The sequence below is a fragment of the Pyxicephalus adspersus genome, chromosome 11 (assembly GCF_032062135.1).
Source record: "Pyxicephalus adspersus chromosome 11, UCB_Pads_2.0, whole genome shotgun sequence".
Lineage (NCBI taxonomy): Eukaryota > Metazoa > Chordata > Amphibia > Anura > Pyxicephalidae > Pyxicephalus > Pyxicephalus adspersus.
The window spans coordinates 18,028,402-18,052,020 of record NC_092868.1 but is presented as its reverse complement, the minus strand read 5'-3'; the positions used below and the strand labels follow the sequence as shown (position 1 = coordinate 18,052,020).

Below are 23,619 nucleotides of genomic sequence, written 5' to 3'. Positions count from 1 at the left end.
CAGTAAATCCTTTGTATGAACAAAAGAAATTTAAATAAAAAATACATTCAAGTTATTATTTCTTTTTTTTTCATTTTATGTAAAATTTGTATGTTTTTGGACAAAAATGGAGGCTACCCTGTATCGTAAGAACAATAAGCAAATTCCCAGGGTTTATGATTACATAATCAAGGTTTACTTCTTGGTAGGTCATCATCATCTCGTATAAATATGGTTTTAATTTTAGTAGGAATACTAATTGTATGCATTGGTATAGCCTTAGGCCTTTTTCAGACCCTACTCCTAACTTTAACCACCTTGCCGGTATGCCCGTACGAAGGTCGGGCAAAAAAAAAATGGCTAGGATGGTTAACCCCGTAATTTTGTCACATCCTTACCTCCATGGTCCCGCTGTGCACATCCAGCGGGACCATGGAGGTAAGGATTCCAGCGTCGTTTTCCTTTTCCAGCGTCGTCCTCCGTCCATCGTCGTCCGTCGATCTCCCTCTCCAGCGTCGGGTGCCAGGGGGACCGGTAAGATGCCGGCCGGTATCTTGTGTTCCGCTGCCCGGCATCTTGCGTTCCGTCGCCCGGCCGGCTGAACACAAGATCCGGGCCGGCTGAACACACGATACCGGCCGGCATCTTACCTGGTCCCGCTGATCGTCCACGTCCGTCTTCGTCCAGCGCCGGATGATCTCTGCAGGGAGAAGCCGTCCGGCGGAGAAAAAAAAACCGGACGGCTTCTCCCTGCGTGCGTGATGACGTCGGCGCGTGTGCGGGAAATTCAAATAGAAACTCATTCATTCATTTTGTATTGGATTCAATACAAACTCCTGTATTCAATCCAATACAAAATAATTCAAATAATTACAGAGTACATAACTGGTAAATTCAAACTGTCATTTTGTATTGGATTGAATACAAACTCCTGTATCCAATCCAATACAAAAAATAAAAAAAAATAAAATAAAAGTAAATAACTTGGAAATTCAAATTTATATTTTGTATTGGATTGAATACAAACTTGCGTATCCAATCCAATACAAAAAATAAAAAAAAAAATAAAATAAAAGTAAATAACTTGGAAATTCAAATTTATATTTTGTATTGGATTGAATACAAACTTGCGTATCCAATCCAATACAAAAAATAAAAAAATTAATACAAAGTACATAACTGGTAAATTCAAACGCTCATTTTGTATTGGATTGAATACAAACTCCGGTATCCAATCCAACACAAAAAAATAAAAAAAAATAAAAGTAAATACATTTTTTATATTCATATTATCTACTAGAACCCCTGTTCGGACATATTTCTGTAAGTTACAGGTCTACAATTTAAAAAAAAAAATTCATGAAAAACAGTGGATCACTTTTGGTACAGAAATCTAGACCTCAGTGTAACACTCAGGTGGTTAACATATCACATGCCCAAGAAAAAAAACAATACCTACTATCCACCTACTACTGCTAGAGTTTGTGGAAGCAAGAATCGCCAATGCAGTGGTCTAGAGCATGCAACATACAGCCTAGCATACAGAATGCAATGGTCAGGAATTTGTAGTGTTCAGCCAAGCACACAGAGTGTAGTTGTCAGGAGTATGCAATGTATAGCACAGCATAAAGAGGAATTTGTAACGCACAACCCTGCATAAACTGTGCAGGTATTTAGAGTATTTAATATTCAACCTAGCATTCCGAGTGTAGAGTATGTGATGTTGTCATATATCCCAACAGGACCAGGGTATCTGTGCCCTCTTCTGTGTCACCCACCTCGCACTCCTCAGCAGCCAACAACAGCAGCTCTGCTCATAAATCCTATTCACTGGTTACTTCCTGGTCTGAATCATGTGACTCCCTGAGAGCTGCCCTTTTACCCCAGAGGACTTTATTATTCTGAAGACCTGCTCCATCTTTTGGCGGAAGTGTAAACATCACCTGAACTGCTCCAGCACTCTTCTGTTGGTGGGTTCTGTGACTGGAGTGCTTCCTTCTGGAGCAAGTTCTCCCAGGCTCTGTTTCATTGTTCCAGTCCACATATCCTGATCTTGACACTTTGGTAGCCAACCCCGGCTCTGACCTGACAACTGTTGCTGCCTGACCTTTGCTTGTCTGACTACGTTTCTGCCTTTAGCTTTTGTACTGTGCAACAGTCCTATTCATTCAGCAATTACCAACCTCTGCTTGTATAGGGGTGCAACTTGGGCACCGCTTCCATCATCCCTGGTTTTGGTGCTCTGATGAAACGGGGGGCTGGTGCCTGAGACTCTCCTCCCCGTACACATTCCTGCCATGCGGGCTGGGGACTCAAAGGGTCCACCACCCAGCCTGCGATTACCGTGACAGTTTGTTTAGGCTACGGACTGCTGACATGCCACTACCTGACTTCATACAGGAGTCTCTGCAAACCAAGGTTGTGGATTTCCTCCAGAGCTGTGATGAACACTTTAATAAACTTCCGTCAGCCATCAATCTGATCTGACTACATATGCATCTGCACCTTTGATTCCAGCTGTAGCTGCAATTAACCCAGTTACAGTTTCTGCTCTTTTGAGAGTTTGTAAATTAATGTCAAATCCAGTTTAAGTTGCAGCCCTGCAACTTTCTCATGCAATAAACCAAGGTGACTTTTTTCATCTCATTTTGAAAGGAGAGGCCCTAGCTTGGGCTTCACTCCTCTGAGAAAAGGGCAATTCAGTTTTGAGTGACTTATGCTGAATCTGTCCTGCTCATTCAGCAGTTACCAGCTCCTACGTGTACGGGGGGCTGCAACCTGGACACTGTTCCCTAAAGTCCATTGCGCTTTGCGGGGGGTGAAGCCAGGGGCTAGTGCTTTATATTCTACATCCCTGCCATATGGGCTGGTGACGAGGAGGGTCCACCACTACAGCTGTGATTACTGTGAAACCAGAACAAATGTACAACCCAATGTACAGAGTGTAGTGGTCAGAAATATCTAACATATGTTGGATATTTCAAGAAAAACCTGCAAAACTGGCTGTACAAAATGTCATATCCTTTGGATTTTTAAGAAAGCCTTTCTAATGTATGTAGTTTGTACGTGTCTTCAACTGTGTATTTAAGTGCATGTGTGAAATTATTTTTATTTTTTACTGACCCATAAATAGTATACAGAAAAATCAGTACGAGCTTGTCTGCATATTTGTTGTGGATCAGTGATTAAACAATTGGATCATTATAACAGCCATATACCTTCTCACCGTAAGGGCTTAGCAACAAAATCCAATATATTTTTCCCAAAAGTATTTTCTTTAACCCATTTAAACTGTGTTTTTTGTAGATCCTTGGAGGCCTGTTGCTGTGTTTTGGTCTTTGGATTTTATTTGACAGGAGCAGTTTTGCCTCTTTTATTGGTAAGTGTGCTAATTGGCTAATATTGTTGATTACATGCAGTTAGATTTTTTTCTAAACAATATGGAAGATATTTTCCTTAATTTTGTGCAAAACAACATCAGACACAGTAAAAAAAAATTAGTAAGTTTTCTATTCATTTTCTGAAATAAAGGGAATAGCCGAATCTCCAAAATGAAATCATCTTCTCTTTTTAAATGCATCCTAGGTCACCAGCCATTACTAATACTATAATTTGATAACATGAACATTTGTGTTCAATTATAGATTTAATAATGTGTCATTTATACAGAATATTTATGAGTATCTTGAAGGTGAACTCTGGAACCAAAATAAGTTGTAGTTAGTTCCCCTCACCCACATTTTAAATCTTCAAAGAGTGTAGAAGAGAGTCAGTTTGTATTAAGAAACAAGGCATCTCTAACACTTATGCACCCCTCTAAAATGCAGGAGGTCCCTCAGCGTCCTCCTGTACCACTGATCCTGCATTGTTTGGGATGGCCTTGGAGAGCTAAGACTGGTTAATGAAGAAAAAAAGCTCTGAGGGCATGTACATTACAATTACTCAATTAATTCCAGTTCTTTTTGGAAATGTTTTTTGTTAGAGTAGGGCAGTGTTTTTTAGCCAGGGTTGGCTTCCACCAGAGGTTGCTAGGGGTTCCTTGAGCAATGAGCAGTTTGAGCCCATCAGATCAATTTAGGGGTGACATCAATAAGTCTTTGTCTATCTGTAAATGTATGTAAAGCCATGCTAATATACTGTGAGCTGTGGATATAGTACAGTATTTATAGGGGGGGGGGGGGGGGTTCCCTGAAGATCTGAAAGCGTATTCAAGGGTTCCTTAAGAGGTTGAAAAATGGCTGAAGTAAAAGGTGTGCTTTACTTCACTCCCCTTTTCATTTTCTTCACTGTGATGTCTCCTCATTGACCAGTAGAGAGTTTTAGGAGTTAGGAGTGTGCAAGTTCATCCAGACAAGGACAGGATTTCATATACAGTAATTTTTAGGTATATAGTTCTCATAGTTCCCTTTAAAACAGTATTGGTGTGAAGAGTTAAAAAAAATCTTTTTAATGTTTCTTGAAATAATTCTAAACATTAGCAACTTTAAATGTTAATTATCATTTTTTTTTTTTTCAGTTTTACATCAGATTGCATTTCATGCTAGCAGGCAACATGGGCAGTTGTTTAAAGATCTTATACATTTAGACAATTGCGTGATGAAACACAAACCAATGTAATCACAAAGGGTATTTTACCAGAATGTATGTAGCACAGAACTTCTGGTTACACTAACAGCTAACAAAATGATGCATAACAACTCAAATATGCCATTCACCAGAAAACAGAGAAAATTAAAATAAAGAATTGTAGAGCCTGCTTTAACTTGCAGGAAACATTATAATTGAATCCCTTGCAGCCCTCCAGCTAGGGCTGCAATCTTCTGAGAAAAAAAAGGTAGAATGATTCAGAATCTTATATTTATATAACCTGCTTCTCTTTTCTGTCTTTCTTTCTTTCAGGTGCTTCCGCACCCACCTTGAAGGTTTGGTCCTATGTCTTTTCTGGAATTGGGATCCTGACAATGTTGCTGGGTTTCCTAGGCTGCCTTGGCTCACTAAAAGAGATCAGATGCCTTTTAGGAATTGTAAGCATACTTGATTTTTCAACTGTTAAAGATAAAAACTGAGCTTTTATTCTATAATAGCAATATTAATTGTTTTGTAGAGCTTTAAACACTTTGTGCATCAAATTTACATTTCTTTGTACAGTATATACCCAGCCAGGATACTACAAACCCTTTATAAGTAGAAGAATGTCTTTATTATCATACCTTGCAAAATATAATTTAGTAGAGCTACAATATTATTTTTTTATATTTAGTCATAATTAACCACATCTTCTATATATTTATAGAATTTAGTTTTAAATATTAGGAATAATCCTCTGTCCTACACATTATATGGCCCTTCCTAATTGGTAAGGAAGGGAGAAGGCAAAGCCTTTTTATTTTTCCTCCATTAGTTCTGCCTTCTTTGCTTCTTTGCAACTCAAGATTGTTGCAACTCTCTTCCCTTCCATCAGTCATATTATTAATAATATTACACAGTATTTATATAGCGCCATCATATTACGCAGTGCTGCACAAAGTCCATAGTCATTTCACTAGCTGTCCCTCAAAGGAGCTCACAATCTAATGTCCCTACCTTAGTCATATGTCGTTAATACAGTCCAAGGTCAGTTTTAGGGGGTAGCCAATTAACCTAACTGCATGTTTTTGGAATGTGGGAGGAAAATGGGAGTACCCAGAGGAATCCCAAGCAATCATGGGGAGAACCTGCTAACTCCATGCAGATAGGGTCCTGGCTAAGATTTGACCTGGGACCAAGTGCAAAGGCCAAAGCACCTAACTCTGAGCCACCATACTCCTAATCATATCCTGGTTGTTTTAGTTTTACTTTAAGCCATCTGATAGATTGGACGATTAAGATTCTGGTATTCTTCCCCATTTCACTAGTTTCCAGCTGCATGCAGGTTTGGCTATTCTTTTTTTGGGGGCAACCTTTGGGGTCCTTTTCTTAGGGGGGAACATATAACCAGCCCATCATAGTCCTGTGGGGGAAGACGTGGATCCTCCTTTTTTACCCTAATGTATTAAAGGGATGCAGAGAACTGCAGGGGATCGTTTTGTATTGCCTGAAAACCAACAACATTGGCATTCCTTCATCTGGTTTCAAAACCTAGTTTAGGGCATTTCAGGGCCATTCCCATCCTTGAACTACATATTAGTCATTTTGAACCCAGACAGTGGGTGCAGTCTTTGGATCAAATGAGGCATTAGAAACAAGGTCAACATCCTTAGGCAATGACAACATGTGCCTACATTACCATTATTACAGGAAAAATGGTTGGTGTCAGGGCTAGTTTAAGTCATTCAGGGATATACTTTTCCTGTGTATTCTTTGCCAGTCTCTTGAGACTATTACGTTTTTTGGTAGTTTGTTTTCTATGAGAAGTGGAATCAATCATTGTGGACGTTTTTTTTTTGCCAAAATGCTTTTCAGTCCGTTTTCTGTTTGAGGAGAATTTTTCTAAAAAGTTGGCATCTTCATTTTTTATTCTTATTCTGGTGAAAGGTCCTTGCTGGAGTATGGTGCTCTCATCGACTTTTATGTCTCAAACTTTAGCAGACAAAACTATTACATATTTCTTTTTCAACTAACAAAGGGACTAAGTGGAGTTAAATGTATTTGACAGTCTAATAGCTGTCCTCCACAGCATTTTATTTTGCCTCCATCTGTCCTGCTCAGGGTGGGGTTGGCTACTAATGTTCGTAGGGTATTGAATAACCGTTGGTTACATAATCATCTCAGAAGATATTTGATACATACATTATGTGCTTTTCCTTCAGCATATACAGACACAAGGAGAGTGTTTGCATTTTCTAATGTAAAAATATTTTGTTCTTGTTTGCTCTATTGTATTACATATTGACACTGGCCCAGAGATGGTATGGTGATATGTAGAGGCCACACCCTGGGCTTTTGTTAGTTTTTTTAGTTGTATCTACTTTCAGATACCAGCAGGTGACAATATACTCAATAGGTGACAATCAAAAGCTAGCCATACACTTGTCTTTTTCTCCACAGTCTGGAAAATAGGTGCATATGGCTGGTGGGTAGCAGAGGTGGCTCTGCTCATGATAACCACTAGTCCATAGAAGCTCTCCTCGCGGTTATACTTAACAGCCTACAGAGCCATGTTCTTGTTTACAGCATGAGCACTGTAAACCAGCGGTCCCCAACCTTTTTTGCGCTACGAACCGGTTTTTATGTAAAACAATATTTTCACAGACCGGCATAGAAACTGCTACAAAACAAAGTGCATTGAAATACAACACATCGATCTGATGAATTATTGGGAGCCCTGGGCTTGTTCCCCTCCAACGAGCCGGTCCCATCTGGGGGTAATGGGAGACAATGACACCTCAAGTATGGTATTTATGTCCAGTCTACTCCCTAATTTGGTTTGAGTCACGGTCACTGAAGAAAATCCCACATTACAAAGAAAGGATGTTGGAAATTGAAGCAGTGTTTTTTTGGCAATCTCTGGAAACTCTGCCTTAATCTTTATCCAGAACACTGTCAGACTTGTCTTAAACAGTGGTCGCCAACCTTCTCGGACCTACGGACTTCTAAAATTATGGGCTCCGGACCATGCATGCACGGGGAGCCATATGTCACTCAAAGGGGAAGAAACCCCCCATAGTCACGTCATAATGCCAGAACTCACCCACTCTCCCATTGGGGGTCTGAGCCTGCGATGGGAGAGTGGGCAGGTTGTGTCCATAGAGCCTGCAATCCATACAGGAGACATGGACATGGAGCTCTGGCAGGTGTGCAACCGCTGGTCTGAAACATACTTTAAAGACCAACGTCATTTGCAGTCATAGACAGGCTCAATTCACCTGGTTTGTTTATAAATACATTTTTTTGAAGTTAGGAGGTCTTTTGTGGTTGTGAGGTACCACTCCAACTCTTTTAAAAGCAGATAATAGGTGATCGTGGACAAGCTGGCAGAATTTTAAGTCAGGCCCAGTCTCTTCCAAAACCCCTGATAGTGCTTGAAACATGTCAAATATTCCTCTGTTCACTTAGCATTCCCACAATTCTGGTTTAGTTTTGAATACAGCTACTTTATTTGCCAACTTGAAGACATTTGTCATTTTCCCCTAAAGTGACAGATTGAATTCATTAAACAGATTAACAATGTGAGTTTTGCAACCCATTTTGCATCACTGAAATATGCTGCCAGTTGTGGCTTTTTTCTTAAAGAAATCTCTGCATTAGCTACTGTAACTCAAGAACTCTGGCCAACGATTTCCCTTTTGATAGCCATCTTACTTCTGTGTGTAAGAGAAGGCGTTTGTGCTCTGTGTCCATCATCCTCACAAAACTGCTCGACCAGACATGAGTTTAGGGCATTTGCTTTGATGTAGTTAATAACCTTAATGACATTGTTCAATACGCTGTTAAATTGTGGTAGCATTTTTCGGCTAGCCAGCATATTCCTGTAAATGCAACCTCCTTAATCCGGGCAATTAAACCAGAAATACGTCCAGTCATGAATAGTTCTGCCCTTTGGTGTTGTTTGGCTGCAAAACAGCACATAACATGTCCCTATGCACATCCACCTGATATATATATATCACACATAAACAAATAGTATTGCCTTGTTGTCAATATCAGTAGACTCATCTGAACTGAATTGCATGACACGGTGACTTGTTTAATCCTTTCAATGGAGTAGTGTCTCAATGTCCTCTGCTATTTCCTCAGTTCGTCTAGTGACAGTGCTAGCCGAAAGAGGAACCTGTGCTATCTTTTTAACTGCAGCCTCTCCCAGAAGTTCACAACAAATGTCCTTAACAGCGGACAGGATCTGTTCCTCAGCGATACTAAAAGTTTTCTTTGTATTAGCAATGCAGTTAGCCACTAGTTATGATGCTGTCAACGCACTTGCATTTGTTGATTTGGTGGTCGTCAGTAATTGCTTCTGTCCTTCTTGTTTATTATTTCTCCTTTTAAAAAATTCCAAGGTCATGTTTTATAATCCAAGGTGCTTGGTCTCCTAGTGCCAAATCAGTTTTAAAGGCTTCATTGCCTCATTTGCTAGCCTGTCGCCACATAATATGCAGAGTGGGCTTGGTGCGTGAGAATCACCTGTAGTGATAAACCCATATTTTAAGTTTGACTCCTGATATTGTCTTTTAAATGCAGCTTTCTTTTTCTCGGAAGTCGTAGGCTCTTCTTTTCCTGCCTCCTCAATGGGCCTTTGCCCTTTCCAAAGAAGCTCTCCAAAAACTTTTGTTTGTTACCCATTTTTGCTAGCTTGTTGGCCTAATTTTTTTATGTCACATATGTGACCGAGACAAGGATGTTTTATGAATAAAAAAGTCTTTTAGACTCTGATAGTTAACATAGTTACATATAGTTACATAGTAGGTCAGGTTGAAAAAAGACATAAGTCCATCAAGTTCAACCACTAGGGAAATAAACATATCCCAGATATAAAACCATTTTGAAAATATTCCTTCCTGATTCCATGAGGCAATCGGATGTACAACGATCACTGTTATTTTTACTTTAAAGCCTAATATCCAGTTATATTCTGTGCTTCTTGAAAAACATCCAGCTTTTTCTTAAAACATTTTTTAGTAGCTGCTGAAACTACTTTCCTTGGAAGTCTATTCCACATTTTTTACAGACCTTACAGTGAAGAATCCCTTCCTTATCTGGCGCTTAAATTTCTTTTTCTCCAGATGCAAAGAGTGCCCTCTTGTTCTTTGTAATGATCTTAAAGTGAATAATTGGGAAGAGAGTTCACTATATGGACCATTTATATATTTACACAGGGTGATCATATCCCTCTTAAACTTTTCTTCTCTAAACTTTTCTTCAAGAGAAAATGTTTAGTTCAGCTAATCTCCCCTCATAGCTGAGCATCCCCATTCCTTTAAAATTATTTAGATGGCCTTCTCTGCACTCATGTGATCATATCCCCCTTTAAACATCTCTTCTCAAGGGAGAATAGGTTCAGTTCAGTTCAGCTAATCTATCCCCATAGCTGAGTTCCCCCAATTCCTTTTATTGGTTTAGTTGTCTTTCTCTATACTCTCCAATTTCACAATGTCCTTTTTGTGAACTGGTGCCCAAAACTGAACTGTATATTACAAATGTGGTCTGACCAACGGTTTGTACAGGGGCAGGATTATGTCTCGATCTCTGCACTCTATTCCTCTTTTAATACAAGAAAGTATTGTTCTCGCTTTTGATATTGCAGCTTGGGATTACATTCTGATATTAAGGCCCTAATTTATCAATAGAATGCGGGTACGTACACGCCAGTCAGCAAGCTCTATTACCGTGAGTCGGGCTGAGATCTAGTGAACTTGCCTGCCGGTTTCCTGCAAAAATGAGCAAAGATCTTCAATACGCCAATTAAGGCGATTCATTTTCAGCTGCGCGATTTAGGAGCAGATGTTAAACTCAATGGTGAGGTGATAACAATTGATTAGCGCACACCTGCGCCCTGTTCTCTGCGCATCTCCAGTCCATTTTACAGTTTGAATCTTTAATGCTTGATGTTTTTTTGTGTAAGTGCTACTTATATAATGTTACATTCTACTCAATCACAAACTTGCTTCATTTATAGTTACATTTGTTGCACTTGTTGTTTGGATACTTTTTCTTTTGGATCCAACACTGCAAACTAATTTCTATCAAGCTGGATATATACTAGGTTGCACTTTCAAATATTCAGGCCCTGGTGCTTTGTCAACCTTTGTTTTGCCCAACTGTTTCTTAATCATATCAATTTTGAGCCTTTGTGAACTGTTTAGGGCAGTGACATTGCTATTATGAATTTGGACTTGCGCTCTGCCATTTTCCATTGTGTACTCAGAGCTAAAAAAAAAAGTGGGGGGTTTGTCTTTTATTTTGAAGTTTTGCACATTTTATCTCCTTTTTATATCTTTTGTTATAATCTTTACGGTTTTCAAACGATGAAGGTGATCCTTCATTTTTAAATTTTTGGAATGCCTTTTTTGTTCTTTATGTTTTTTTTTTAACATCAGCTGTGAGCCACATAGGTTTAACCACATATAATTTTAACCTCTTAAACTTACTCATTGGAATATATTTTTCATTGTGCTTGTGTAAAACAGACTTGAAACATTTCCATTTCTGTTCTGTGTTCTTTGAGGACAATATTGTCTCCCAGTCCCAAGTCCTTTATAATGGAAAGTTTGCTCTCAAAATTAGGTGTTTTTTATCTTTCCTGTTTTTGCTTCATGTTTACAGCTTACATTAAATTAAATCATATTATGGTCACTGCTACCCAGATTCTCTTTTACATGCACATTGGTTATAAGCTCTGCACTGCTAGAAAGAACTAGGTCCAGCAGATTATCATTTCTAATTGGGGCTTCTATAAACTGTACAATAAAATTATCTTGTATTAAATTCATAAATTTCCTCCCTTTTGCTGTTCATGTAGTTGCATTACTCCAGTCAATGTCCGGGCAGTTGAAATCTCCTATGATTAAAACCTTTCCAGTTGAGTGCTCATGCACAAGCTACCAGAGAGGGAGCTTCTCTAGTTAGCTCTGTGCCCCTCCGGTTTTTCTTTCCTCTCCCCACAGCTCCTTCATTCTGCGGCACCTCACACAGCTCCCCACAGTAGCAGACATCCTCAAGGGTTTTAAAATGAAAGGCAAGCAGCCTTAGAAATCCCAGGAGAGGCCAATTCGTGGGGCCCCCAGCTCAATTAAGATGGCAATTGATCCAGTCCCCATCCACCCAGCATGCAAGACAGCAGCTTGCTCTGCAGAATGAGAATCCAAAAGAGGTTCAAAGGCATCCTGCACCTCTGCAGCTGTGGAGCTCTCTGACTGTGCAGACATCAGGGAAGGAGGTGAGGACACCCCCTCTTTCTCAGAAAATATGCATGCTGCCATCTGCTCTCCTAAGCACAAGGATCACACTGGGTACATTTCCTCCCCCTCTTCATCACAAGACACAGATACAATGTTACAAGTTTTCAGCATCCCTGCATCTATAGATCAGGTCCCTTTCAACTCTGAATGCCTTGCTAGTATCCCTGCAGCTCAGCCTCACTCTGCTGAATATTCTGACGATGCCTCTTATAGCCAGATTTCCTCTCCTCCGCAATGTAAACTGAGGAGAGGGAATGTTCCCTTTTTTGCACTAAGAACCCAAACCCTTCCTTATTTTATCAGGACTTAGGCCATGCGTTTAGCTGTCTAAGCTACCTCTGCCTTTTCTGTGTTGCGCATGGCACAGCCAATATTCCAGAGAATATAACCTTGGAGGTCCTTTCCTTCAACTTGAAACCTAGTTCTTTAAACTGGTTTTTAAGGATCCTCCATCTTCCATCTATCCTGTCATTGGTTCGAACATGGACCAGGACAGCTGGGTCATGCCTAGCCCCTCCAGTAGATTGTCTACTCCGTCCACCACATGCCAAACCCTGGCACCAGGGAGACAGCAAACCATTCGGTTGAAGGGATCCGGGCGACAAACTATTCTATCAGTCTTCCTGATCATAAAAACCCCTATGACAACCAATTGTCTACGCTTTTCTACATTGCCTTCCCCATCCTTACTAGATGGGCTGCCCTCCCGGCTGTTAGGGGTAGCAGTAACATCTAGAGTTGCCACCACTGGGTCTGCCACCTGCACATCTTCATATAACTTTACAAATTTGTTAGGGTGTCCAAACACAAGGCTGGCCTGCCTTTTCTGGGTGCCCCTACCACAATTAATGAAATATTTTTTAAATCAGTATTTCTGTGTGGCCCGGTACCAATTGACATACAGACCAGTGGTTGGGGATCACGGCTGTAAACAAATGTAAACATAAATGAAATGAAAAAAAAAAATGTGGAGATTCTGTCCTCTGCCTATACTTTTATTAACTGTCGCTGCTCTCCCTCCCACACCCACTTAATATCAACCAATCAATATTTTACAACTGTGTCCTTCATTGAACACAAAGAAAGTGAATTTAAAGTAATTACAAAAATCACTTTTCCCAAACGAAAAAGGACTTGTGCTACCAGTTTAGGTTAGCATAATGCCCAGGTGTCACACTTACCTCTTCCTCACTAAAGCACAGGCATCCATCTCCTGCGCATGCTTGCAGTTCTGAAGCTGGGTGTGCCTCTGTTTCCAAGCTTTATAAATTCCGTCCAATCCGCTGGCCAATCAAAAGATAGCCTCTTGATCAGCCCTGGCTATTTAGCTGGCTGTCAGACTGCACTTTGTCTCTATTGTGCCAAGCCCTTAGTTCTGTGAACTAGTTCCTGTACCCCTGCTGCCTAATCCAGTGTTTCCTGTGTCCAGCTCCTGTGTTAACCCATTGTTGTCCGGTCTGTTGGTTCCCAGCCAACTTCCCTGTGCTGTTCCTGTCTGCCTGTGGATATCCCTGCTTCTCCTGCGGTTTCCAGTGTCTCCAGTGTTCCCTGTGCCCGCAGTGGCCCCTGTGTCATTGCTGTCTGTCTCCTGGATCCCTGGCTATTGACCCCTAGCGTGTGACCTGACCTCTCTTGCATGCTGCCTGTCTCGACCCTGGCTTACCTTGACTATCCTCCTGCCTGGTGATTTGGTACCGTGCTTGCCCACCTTAGTGTGCCCAAGGACTGCAACCTATCTGTAACCAGCAGCGCAACATCCTCACCATCAGTGGCTCTGGAGAAAACCTGGTTACAGCTTAGACTCTGCGCCTTGGCCCTTCTCAGAGCTGGTCCTGTCTCTCCTTGCGTGACACCAGGAAGGCATTATTACCTATTATGCCACTAAATTGGATCAGGTAGACGCCGTATTCATTCATGGATGCATATACATGTGCGAGGATCTATTATTGTACAGAATACCTCTACATGTATCAATATATGTTGCTATATATTGCAGTGTTTGGCTTTTGTTACCCTATTTTGTATTTTAATAAAAAAACAAACCAAACACAAATGTGTGTTTTCAAAACCACATTAATTTGTATGACAGTAAAATCTTAATTAGTCCCTTACATTAGCACGCATATGCATTTCTCAGAAATTTAAGCTCTCTGTCTGTTGGTAGGTTTAAAACTTATAAAACAAAATTCAAGCAGGACATAGCACAATGCATTGCTGCGTTTATTATCAAACATTTTAAAATAGTTTTTCATTGCAATATGACTGACTGGGAATGTCAAGGAAAGGGGCCATGGCTAGCACAAATATTAGCACAATAGTCAAAAATTCAAGGACTTGAACCACCAATCTGGAAATACATATACACTCCCACACACTGTTACCACTCTCAAAATACACTGGGGAATGTAATTTTTGTTGAGCTAGATCTTACACTTTTTTAGTAATTTTTGGGTGGTGAGTCCAGAAATGACCCCAGTTTTTTGCTATCACATCCAGTTTTTACGATACAAGGTACCCTCCATTTTTGTCAAAAAACATACTAATTTTACACACAATAAAAAAAATAATGAAATAACTTGAATGTACTGTTTATTTCAATTTCTTTTGTTCATGCAAAGGATTTATTGTTATTCTATGACATTGTTTTTTTACAGTAAAACATTTGAAAATTAATCGGGTAGACAGTTAAGGTAAACATTTACGCTTATAGCTTTTCCTGGAGTGTTCAGTGTTAGGACAATCCCACGGGATGCTCCAACAATAGTCAGCCATCATATCCCATCTACCCTGATACCGTCCTTCCATGACCTTCAAATCTTGGTATAATCGTTCACTTTGCTCATCACTGACTGTACTGTGGTTTTCCAGGAAGTTAGAAAGATGGCTATGCAGAAAATGCACCTTGATGCTCATATTTCAACCAAGCATTTTGTAGCTCCCCAAGAGTTTCTGGACAATTTCTGTCTAATTATTTGCTTGTGTGTTTCCAAGAAAGTCTTTGACAATGGCATTGAATGATTACCAAGCATTCTTTTCGACTTCTGACATTGTCCTGATGAAATGTTCATTTTTGATGAGCTGCCGAATCTGTGGACCATTAAACATACCGGCCTTTATTTTTTCAAATGACAGGCTAGGAAATGCCAAAATGAGTTACTTGAAACAGTCTCCTTCAGTTGGCAAAGCTTTAACAAATTATTTCATCAGACCCAGTTTCATGTGCAGAGGCGGGAATATAATATTCTTTCTATCAGCAAGTGGCTCATCACCCAATGCCTCCCATAAGCTCTGCTGTTTCACATGCACAGATAACAGGTATAATTGGTGCATCCGTGTTGCTGAGCAAGAAGGAAGCATACCTGTTAGGAGGCGCCCTCCAGGCATAAGTACCTAGGCGATACCTATTCCCTCCGGTGGCTGCGCTCACGGTAGCACTGGGGTTTCAAGATCAGTACCCTGTAGGTTGCAGCATCCCTGTGGCTGAGGTTTCCCTCAGCATCCTCTGTACTGAGGCTGCACAGCTGAAGTGAATTGAGTTGTGTGCAGCTGATTTCTGAGTAGTTCCTGTTAATCCCAGGCTGTCTTTGGCTGCTGGGGCTTTATAGCCTCTCTGCTCCCAGTCAGAGGTGCCTGGTATAGCGTCTGCTGGGCTGACCTGTGTTGGAGTGTTTTTGTGAGTTTTCCTGTTACTGACCTACGCTTGTTTTCTGATTATCTATTTGAATTCTGCCTGGACCGACCTCTGCTTGTGACCCCAACTCTGTTTTTGCCTCACCCTTTTTACTGCGCTGGATGGACTGATTTCCTGTGTTTTTGAAATTGGCTAGTTTTTGGATTCCTGTCCTTTACTCTGCATGCGTGGCTGTACTGTACTTTGCATTTAGTGTGCGCCGGCCTATCACCAGACATCATCCTCCAGCACCAAGTCCTGGGGGCAACCGAGTGCTGGGAGACACAACCAGTCTCCCGAGGCTGAGTGGGGGCTTCTATAGGCAAAAACTGCGGCATAGATTGGGGGATTGGTGTCTGGGGAATTCTGACATAGATCCAGGCCATACAATAACATTTTAAGTTCAACACAGATGACCCAATTGTGTTGGTGATATTGCAACAGCTCAATGGCTCTCTTTATGTCTGCATATTCTTCACAAAGAGAAACTGAATGGCCAATTGGGACTAACCAAATATATTGCCATTGTGAAGGAGGACACACTTTAAGCTCCGCTTTGAGCTATCGATGAATAGTTGCCATTCAGTTGAGTTATAGATTGAAATTCCCAATTCCTCCATTAAACCAGGTATGTTATAGCAATACACAAAGCCTCTGGTTCGAAAGTACAATTCCTTTGTTTCCTCTTTCAGGTGAGTTTTTCTCACGCAGTCTTGATGCTAGGAGTTTTTAAGCCTTCTTTGATAGTCCCAAATCACATGCAAAATCACTCAACTTATTCTTATCAAATCCCATATGAACAGTCCTCTTCAATTTCAAACTCTTCTTCATTGTTGTCACCTAGTTCGTCACCATAATCATGTTCTTCAAGAGAGGGTAGTGTAAGGAAAACCAGAATTGGGATTTCATCCTAATGAGCCACTGGGTGTATAGCCGATGGTAGACTAGGATACTCTGTTACATTTATTTTTCCTGTAATATCCTGAAGTTTTCACTATACAAAAGTAACAGTCACTGAAATGATCTCCTGGCTCTCGCCAAACCATAGGTATACCAAACGGCATCTTATCACGTGTTCCCCCTCTTTTGAGGGGCTAAAGACATATCTTGATCACCAAGTTTAACTTTGAAATATGCCAAATAAGCTTGCTCTACAAATGTGTTGATGCTCCCTTTGACTGGAAACGGTGAAACTGCCACAGATATAACAAAATGAATCAGGGTTGTTTAGGCACTTACAACGAGACACAGCAGAGCCAGACATGATCTGAAAGAAAGAAAATACATGTGTAAGTAGAAAAATAAATTTTGCCTATTCACTACGTAGAGCAGCGCACAACCTCTGACCACACTGTCTTGCGTGTAAATGAATAGCCTATACAAATCCATGCTAAAGTAATCTCAATAATTTAAGCGGTAAAAACGTGACAGGATAAAAGAAAACTATCTGCACTTTCAGAATCAGCATACCTATTTTAGTATAAATAGACTTAAAAAATGAAGTCATCAAAAAATGTATTCAAAATTTTCCCCCAGTCTTATACTTGCAGGGTTTATGCAGACACTTTTTTTGTAGACTAAAGCTGCGTACACACTTGCAATTTTTGTCGTTGGAAAGGATCTTTCACGATCCTTTCCAACGACAAGGGGCTGCAAGATGCATGAACGATGCTGTACATACAGCACCGTTCATGCTCTATGGAGAGGGGAGGGGGGAGAGCGACGGAGCGGCACCCTGCTGCGCGCTCTCCCCTTCCCTTTCATTACGATCGGCTGTCGTCCATCGTCCGTGGATCCGGCAGGTCGGTCGTCCGGACGATGGACGACACGGACTGTACAGATGGAAGATTTTCGCCCGATAATTGGCCGATGCCGATTATCGGGCGATAAAAATCTGCTGTGTGTACGTAGCTTAACACTGTTTCCCTGGATTTCTTTGTACTTTATATAAATGAACAAAAAAAAAACAGTGGAATACATATTCCCAAGAGTTCAGTTCCATTCAATGTAGGTTATGAAAAGTACTGCATCAATTAAAGACGTGACCCCAAAAAAAGCACAGAAAGGTACATGTTGATGTTAATATTGCACAATAGGTTATATTTTTGATTTTGAGTTTTTAAAACTACTCTAAAGTTTACATTTACTTGTAAAAGTTGAAGCTTTCTCCCAAATGAGTTTGCATGTCAAATATTAGATTGTTGCATAAGATACCTGCATTTAGACTTAAAGCAGCCCCTCCTAAAAGCACCAAGTGCCTTGTTAGTATTTCTTTCCTATAAGTTATATCTAGATTCTATAGTTTTATACAGTTTATGTCTAAATATATGAGTTTACAGCATCCAAAGACAGTTGCTTGATTTGAAAAACACCCAAATAAGCTTTTAGCTTAGACTTTGTTTTTTCCTGTAATGGTGGGGCAATGATGCTGGACTACACTTGAATTTAGAGCAGCATTTCCACTATTAGTTAACTCAGGAAAGATAACGTTAGTTTCTTGTTAATCTTAGGAGGCTTGTCCATAGCACCTAGGTTTGGAATTGTGTAGACTGTCACACAGGAGCCCTTGTGTCATGGATAACAGGGAGGGGAGGGAAACAGAAAGGTTATACTCAGTACTAGGCCTCCAATGGCTAGGGAAAAGGGAATGGTCACCCTTTGCAGACACCCTAACCTAGCCCTAACAGTATGAGTATCCCCTGATGGTGGGAATACTCATACACAGGTACCTAGGCCCTACTAGCCCTGCATAGCCCTAGGAGTAGTGACTGCCTTGAGACTACTGGTTCCTTCCCTTATGAAAGACCCAGTGTCTCCCTGAGGCCTAGTAAACAACAAAAGAACAACAAAATACCAAAAGTAATTCAACTTATCTTAATAGCAGATATATAAGCAGGAACTCTGGATGGCACAACACACCAGCTCATCACATCCCAGCAGTGAATATCAACCGCAAAGCATGAAGTGTGAGGCCAGACTAAATGGAGGAGCAGTAATGACCACCAGCTGCACCTGATACAAGGGGTGTGGTCATTACAAACAACAACACAGAAACAAGTAAAAAACAAACAGACTGTCAGATTACCCTTACATGCAGCCTGTCTGACAGATCCTCTAATTTCAGTCACGGAGAGACCGTGACACCTTGTTTGTTTGTATCAGTAAGGGTATTGTATACCTTTACAGAACTGAAAGTCAGCAAAAATAACAGAACAATACTGGTTTATAAGAATTTCTATAGTCTGTGACCAGCATGGTGGTGGGGAGTGGCTTTGGGCAACAGGGATCAAACAGTTCACAATAAGAGGCAGAAACGCTTTAGGTCATCTTAAAAGTCCAGGCTCCCGCTTGCAGGCTTTATTGTCACAGCCAATTAGAATAAACAAAACAAATGGCCCAGCTGGGCAAGTAGCTGCCTCACTTTAGGTATGCTACCTCTCTGTCCACTTGTAAACCACAGTGGTCCACAGTGCATGCAAATGTGGTAAACAGAATCCCCTTACAGTTCATGCCGTCTTGGTAAGCTCAGTCCAAAAACATCTCTTCAGCTTCAGGAAACATATGTCATAACCTCTCTCTAGTCAGAGGCAACTGCCTGCCTCTTGTGAAACACCTTTGCTCCTACTAGGGAGTAAACTCCAGACATGGACCGGGTGGCCAAGGAACCCTCCCTTCACTTTCTTTGACCGGCTCCAGGGCCCCCAACACTGGCTTTTAAGCCGCATAACAAAGTAGCACATACTTTGCTTCCCCTGGAGCCTTTAACGAAAGAAGCACCTCAGTCTGGGTGCAATATATGTACCATCCAGCACTTTTCCCTTCAAATACTGGAACACGCTGTCACATATCCCCCCCCCCCCCCCCGTTCGGACCTGTGGGGACGGACACTATCTGCCACCATACAATGCACTCTGGAATTGGCATCTGCATTGCCCTGTAATTTCTCTGCTCTGTGCCCCACTGTAAAATTGAAGTTCTGCAGGGACAAGAACCATCTGGTGACCCTGGCATTATTATCTTTGGCCTGGGCCATCCATGTCAGTGGTGAGTGGTCTGTGATAAGCTTAAACTGACGCCCAATGAGATGGTATCTTAAGGAGTCCAAAGCCCACTTGATAGCCAGGCACTCCCGCTCCACAATACTGTAATTTTTTCTCTGCTCATTTTTCGGCCTAAATAGACCACCGGATGCTCTTCATCCCCAACCAGCTCAGACAGGACTGCCTTCACACCAACACTAGAAGCATCTGTCTGCGCCAAAAAAGGCCTCTTAAAGTATGGAGCAATCAGCTCAGGTTGGTGACACAAAGTTGCCTTCAAATGCTAAAACGCCTCTCTGCTTCCTGATTCCAATTAAGCATTACTGACCCTTTTCCTTTGGTTAAGTCTGTTATCGGAGCTGCTATGGTGGCAAAATTTGGGTTGAATTTCCAATATTATCGCACCATACCTAGGAAAGTCCTACTCTGTCTTTTTGTCAGTTTGTGTCATCCATTTTGTTGACTTGTGGTTTTATTAACCCTCTCTCAATGGTGTACCCTAGATAATGAACCTCCTCTAGCCCTATCTCACATTTCTTAGGGTTTGCTGTAAAGCCTGCTCGCGGGAATCAATCACAGCCTGCACTTTGGAAATGTGACTTTCCCAATCCTTGCTAAAAATCACCACATCATCCAAATAGGCAGCTGAATATTACTGATGGGGGTTAATAACTCGTCCATCTTCCTCTGGAATGTCACCGGGGCCCCCTGAAAGCCAAACCACATCCTTGCATACTGCCAGAGGCCCTGTGGGGTGGAGAAAATAGTCTTCTCCTTGGCTCTCTCTGTGAGTGGCACTTGCCAATAACCCCTGGTCAAGTCAAGAGTGGTGATGTACCTCGCTGGGCCTAGTCTCTCTGTTAGCTTTTCAATTCTCGGCATTGGATATGCATCAAATTTTGATACCAAGTTTACCTTTCTAAAGTCGTTGCAAAACCGCACCAAACCATCTAGTTTCGGGACCAAAACGATAGGGCTGCTCCACTCGCTTTTGGACCTCTCTATCTCCCCTAGCTCAAGCATCATCATAACCTCTGCCTCTACAGCCTGTCTACAGGCTTCAGGTATTCTGTAAGGTTTAAGGCGTACCCGGACTTGGGGCTCTGTTATGATGTCATGTTTTATGACATTAGTGCAACCTGGTATTGCGTAAAACACATCAATGTTTATTAGCACAAATTCCTTAGCCTCCTCTGTTTTTGGGATGCTGATAGGGTCTCAGCAATCCCTACCTCTGGGACACCCCCTTGATCTTGCAGGAGGGGCTGAGAAGTGGCTACCAGGGACTTTCTATCCTTTCATGGTTTTATTAAATTAATTTGAAAGAGCTGTTCTTTTTTTCTTTTGTTAGGTTGATGCACTTTGAAGTTCAGTTCACTCACTTTTTACAGAATCTCATAGGGTCCCTGCCACATTGCTAGGAATTTGCTTTCCACTGTAGGTACTAAAACCAGCACCCGGTCACCATGGTTGAAAGAACGCACTTTGGCTGAGTGATTATAAACCCGCCTTTGGACTTCCTGAGCTCGTTGCATGTGCTCTGTCACCACGAGCATGATCACTGGCTTCCTATCCTGCATAAGTGATATGTGCTCAAATATACTTCTATAGGGAGTGGCCTCTTGTTCCCAGGTCTCTTTTGCAATGTCTAACAGGCCCCAGGGGTGTCTCCCATATACCAGTTCAAAAGGCGAAAACCCTGTAGACGATTGGGGCACCTCTCTATTTTCAAACATCAGGTAGGGCAGAAGACAGTCCCACTCTCTCCCATCCTACTCCACTACCTTCTTGAGAATACCCTTCAGAGTTTTATTGAATCTTTCCACCAATCTGTCTGGGGATGGTACACTGAGGTGCACAGCCTTTTTATCCCCAGCAACCGGCATAACTGCTTCATGACCTTGGACATGAAGGGCATGCCTTGGTCTGTAAGGATTTCCTTGGGAATGCCTGTTCTAGTGAACATGTAAAGTAACTCTCTGGCGATGTTTTTGGAGGTGGTATTCCGCAGCGCGACACCTTCTGGGTACCCGGTAGCATAATCTAAAACGCCCAAAATGTATTGATGGCCTCTGACCGACCTAACAAGTGGCCCCACGGGGTCCATTGTCAACCTCTCAAAAGGCAATTCTATAATTGGTAGTGGGACAAACAGGCTACAGAAATGGGTGCCTGGGGCAGACATCTGGCATTCTGGGCAAGATTCACAATAATGCCGTACTTCAGCGACGACCCCTTGCCAAAAAAAGCTGCAAGATACATTGTTGAGTCTTTTCAGAAACCAGGTGTCCCCCAAGAACATTTTTATCGGCCATGTCTAGCAACATCTTCTAGAAGGGTGAAGGCACTATCAATTACTCTATAACCTGGTCTCTCACCTTGTCAACACGGTATACCAGATCCTTGGTTACACAAAAGTGAGGATACACATTTTCAACCCCAGGCACCTGGGGTACCCCATTTATAACTTTTACATTTTCCCAGGCTCTGGTTAAGGTGGGATCCCGTAGCTGCGTGGTCCCAAAATTGTCTCGAGCAACCTCCAGGTCTGGCAGGGCCTGATTCCCCTGAGTGACATCATCAGAAGTCACATCATCAGAAGTCACATCATCAGAAGTCACCCCCACATTATTATCAACCAACACCAGTTCACTCAGCTCAGGATTATCTCCTGCAGTTTGTCACCATATCTGTAGGGTCCGGCTGTTCACATTTTCACAAGTCCCAAAACAACAGGAAGTACCACAATCACCCTGTGCATTAAGACTGCCGATACCCCCACTTGGCTTAAAGTCTCACAATCAGTCTCAAGTTTTACTCTAGCTGTAGGATGGCTCCTAATGTCCCCATGGATGCACATCAAACCGATTCTGGGCTCTTGGGAGCTGATGGACATCCACTAAACTGGCATGCACTAGAGTCACCCGACTTCCCAAGTCAAGGCAGAGCCTGCACGAACCTCCCACCCACTTTCACCACAGCAATGTGTAGGGCAGTCTCTGAGGTACATACCGTGCTAGCAAAGAAGACATCTGCCGGGAAGCATCACATTCCATGGCTTCTGATGGTAGGGGGCATCTGGTCGCAACATGGCCCCATTCATGGGACCGCCAACGCTGCACCACGTGCACCTTCCCCAACCAGGAGCTTTTCATCAGTCATTGTTTCAGATGGCCTATTACTAGGAAAAAACTTTTCCTTGCTGGCGGAGTCAATGACTGTTTGGGGGATGAGAGCTTTTGCGAGGCTGGAAGCTGAGGCGTTGGCTCTGATAAAAAGTCCTCTGCAACCATGTATTGCTCAATCAACTCGATCAGCTGGTTCACGTTCTGTGGGTCACTCTGGGTTACCCACTTTCGCAGTGTCTGGGAAAGTGCTCGCAGGAATCAGTCCTTTGTGACCCTCTCTACAATCTGCAGAGCTGTGAGGGTCTTGGGTTGCAAACACTTCCTCACCAAATAAATCAGGTCATGCATTTGGGTATGTGGGGACCTTTCAGGACGGTAAGCCCAGCTATGCACACGTCTCCATTTTCAGCTTTTTATAACTTTTAGCGTCCTCTGGCGATAGGTTGAAGTATACCTTTTGGGCATCCCCTGTTAGGAAGGGTGCCACCAGACCAGCCGACTGTGCTGGAGGCCAGGCTTCCCTCTCTGCTGTCCTCTCAAAGGTATTGAGGAAACCCTCTTTATTGTCATGTGGCCTCATCTTTTGCAAAAAATGACTTGTCCTGATTGCGCCTCCGTTGCTCTGGGCAACCGAAAAACCCCTCTGGACCTCTAGTGGCTAGCTGCTGTATCAGCTCAGTCAGGGTTCGATGGTCACTGCTTTTGTTACCTCCGACAGCTGAGCTGCCTACATACGGTTAGTCTCTTGCAGCTTTCACATAACGTGTGCATTTGCTTGCCTCTGCTCTTCGATGCCCTGTTGTTGCCTAGCATTTGCCAGGATCAGTTGCTTCACTACATCTTCCATGTTGACACAAAATTTTGGCACACTGGCCCTTTAAATCGCTGTGCCTTTTAGGTTTTACTGCCTCTTATCTAACCGCATCCGA

The 23,619-nt window shown here is 42.1% G+C and overlaps 1 protein-coding gene across 4 annotated transcripts in view; it reads left to right on the top strand.

Moving 5' to 3' along the window:
• Positions 1–23,619, top strand: part of LOC140341016 (leukocyte antigen CD37-like) — a 163,699-nt gene that overhangs the window by 87,799 nt on the left and 52,281 nt on the right. For all 4 annotated transcript variants that reach the window (XM_072426513.1, XM_072426512.1, XM_072426515.1 and 1 more), the window contains 2 exons: positions 3,286–3,358; positions 4,879–5,003. In XM_072426513.1, the coding sequence (XP_072282614.1) occupies positions 3,286–3,358; positions 4,879–5,003 (198 nt within the window). The remainder of the gene's footprint in view (positions 1–3,285; positions 3,359–4,878; positions 5,004–23,619) is intronic.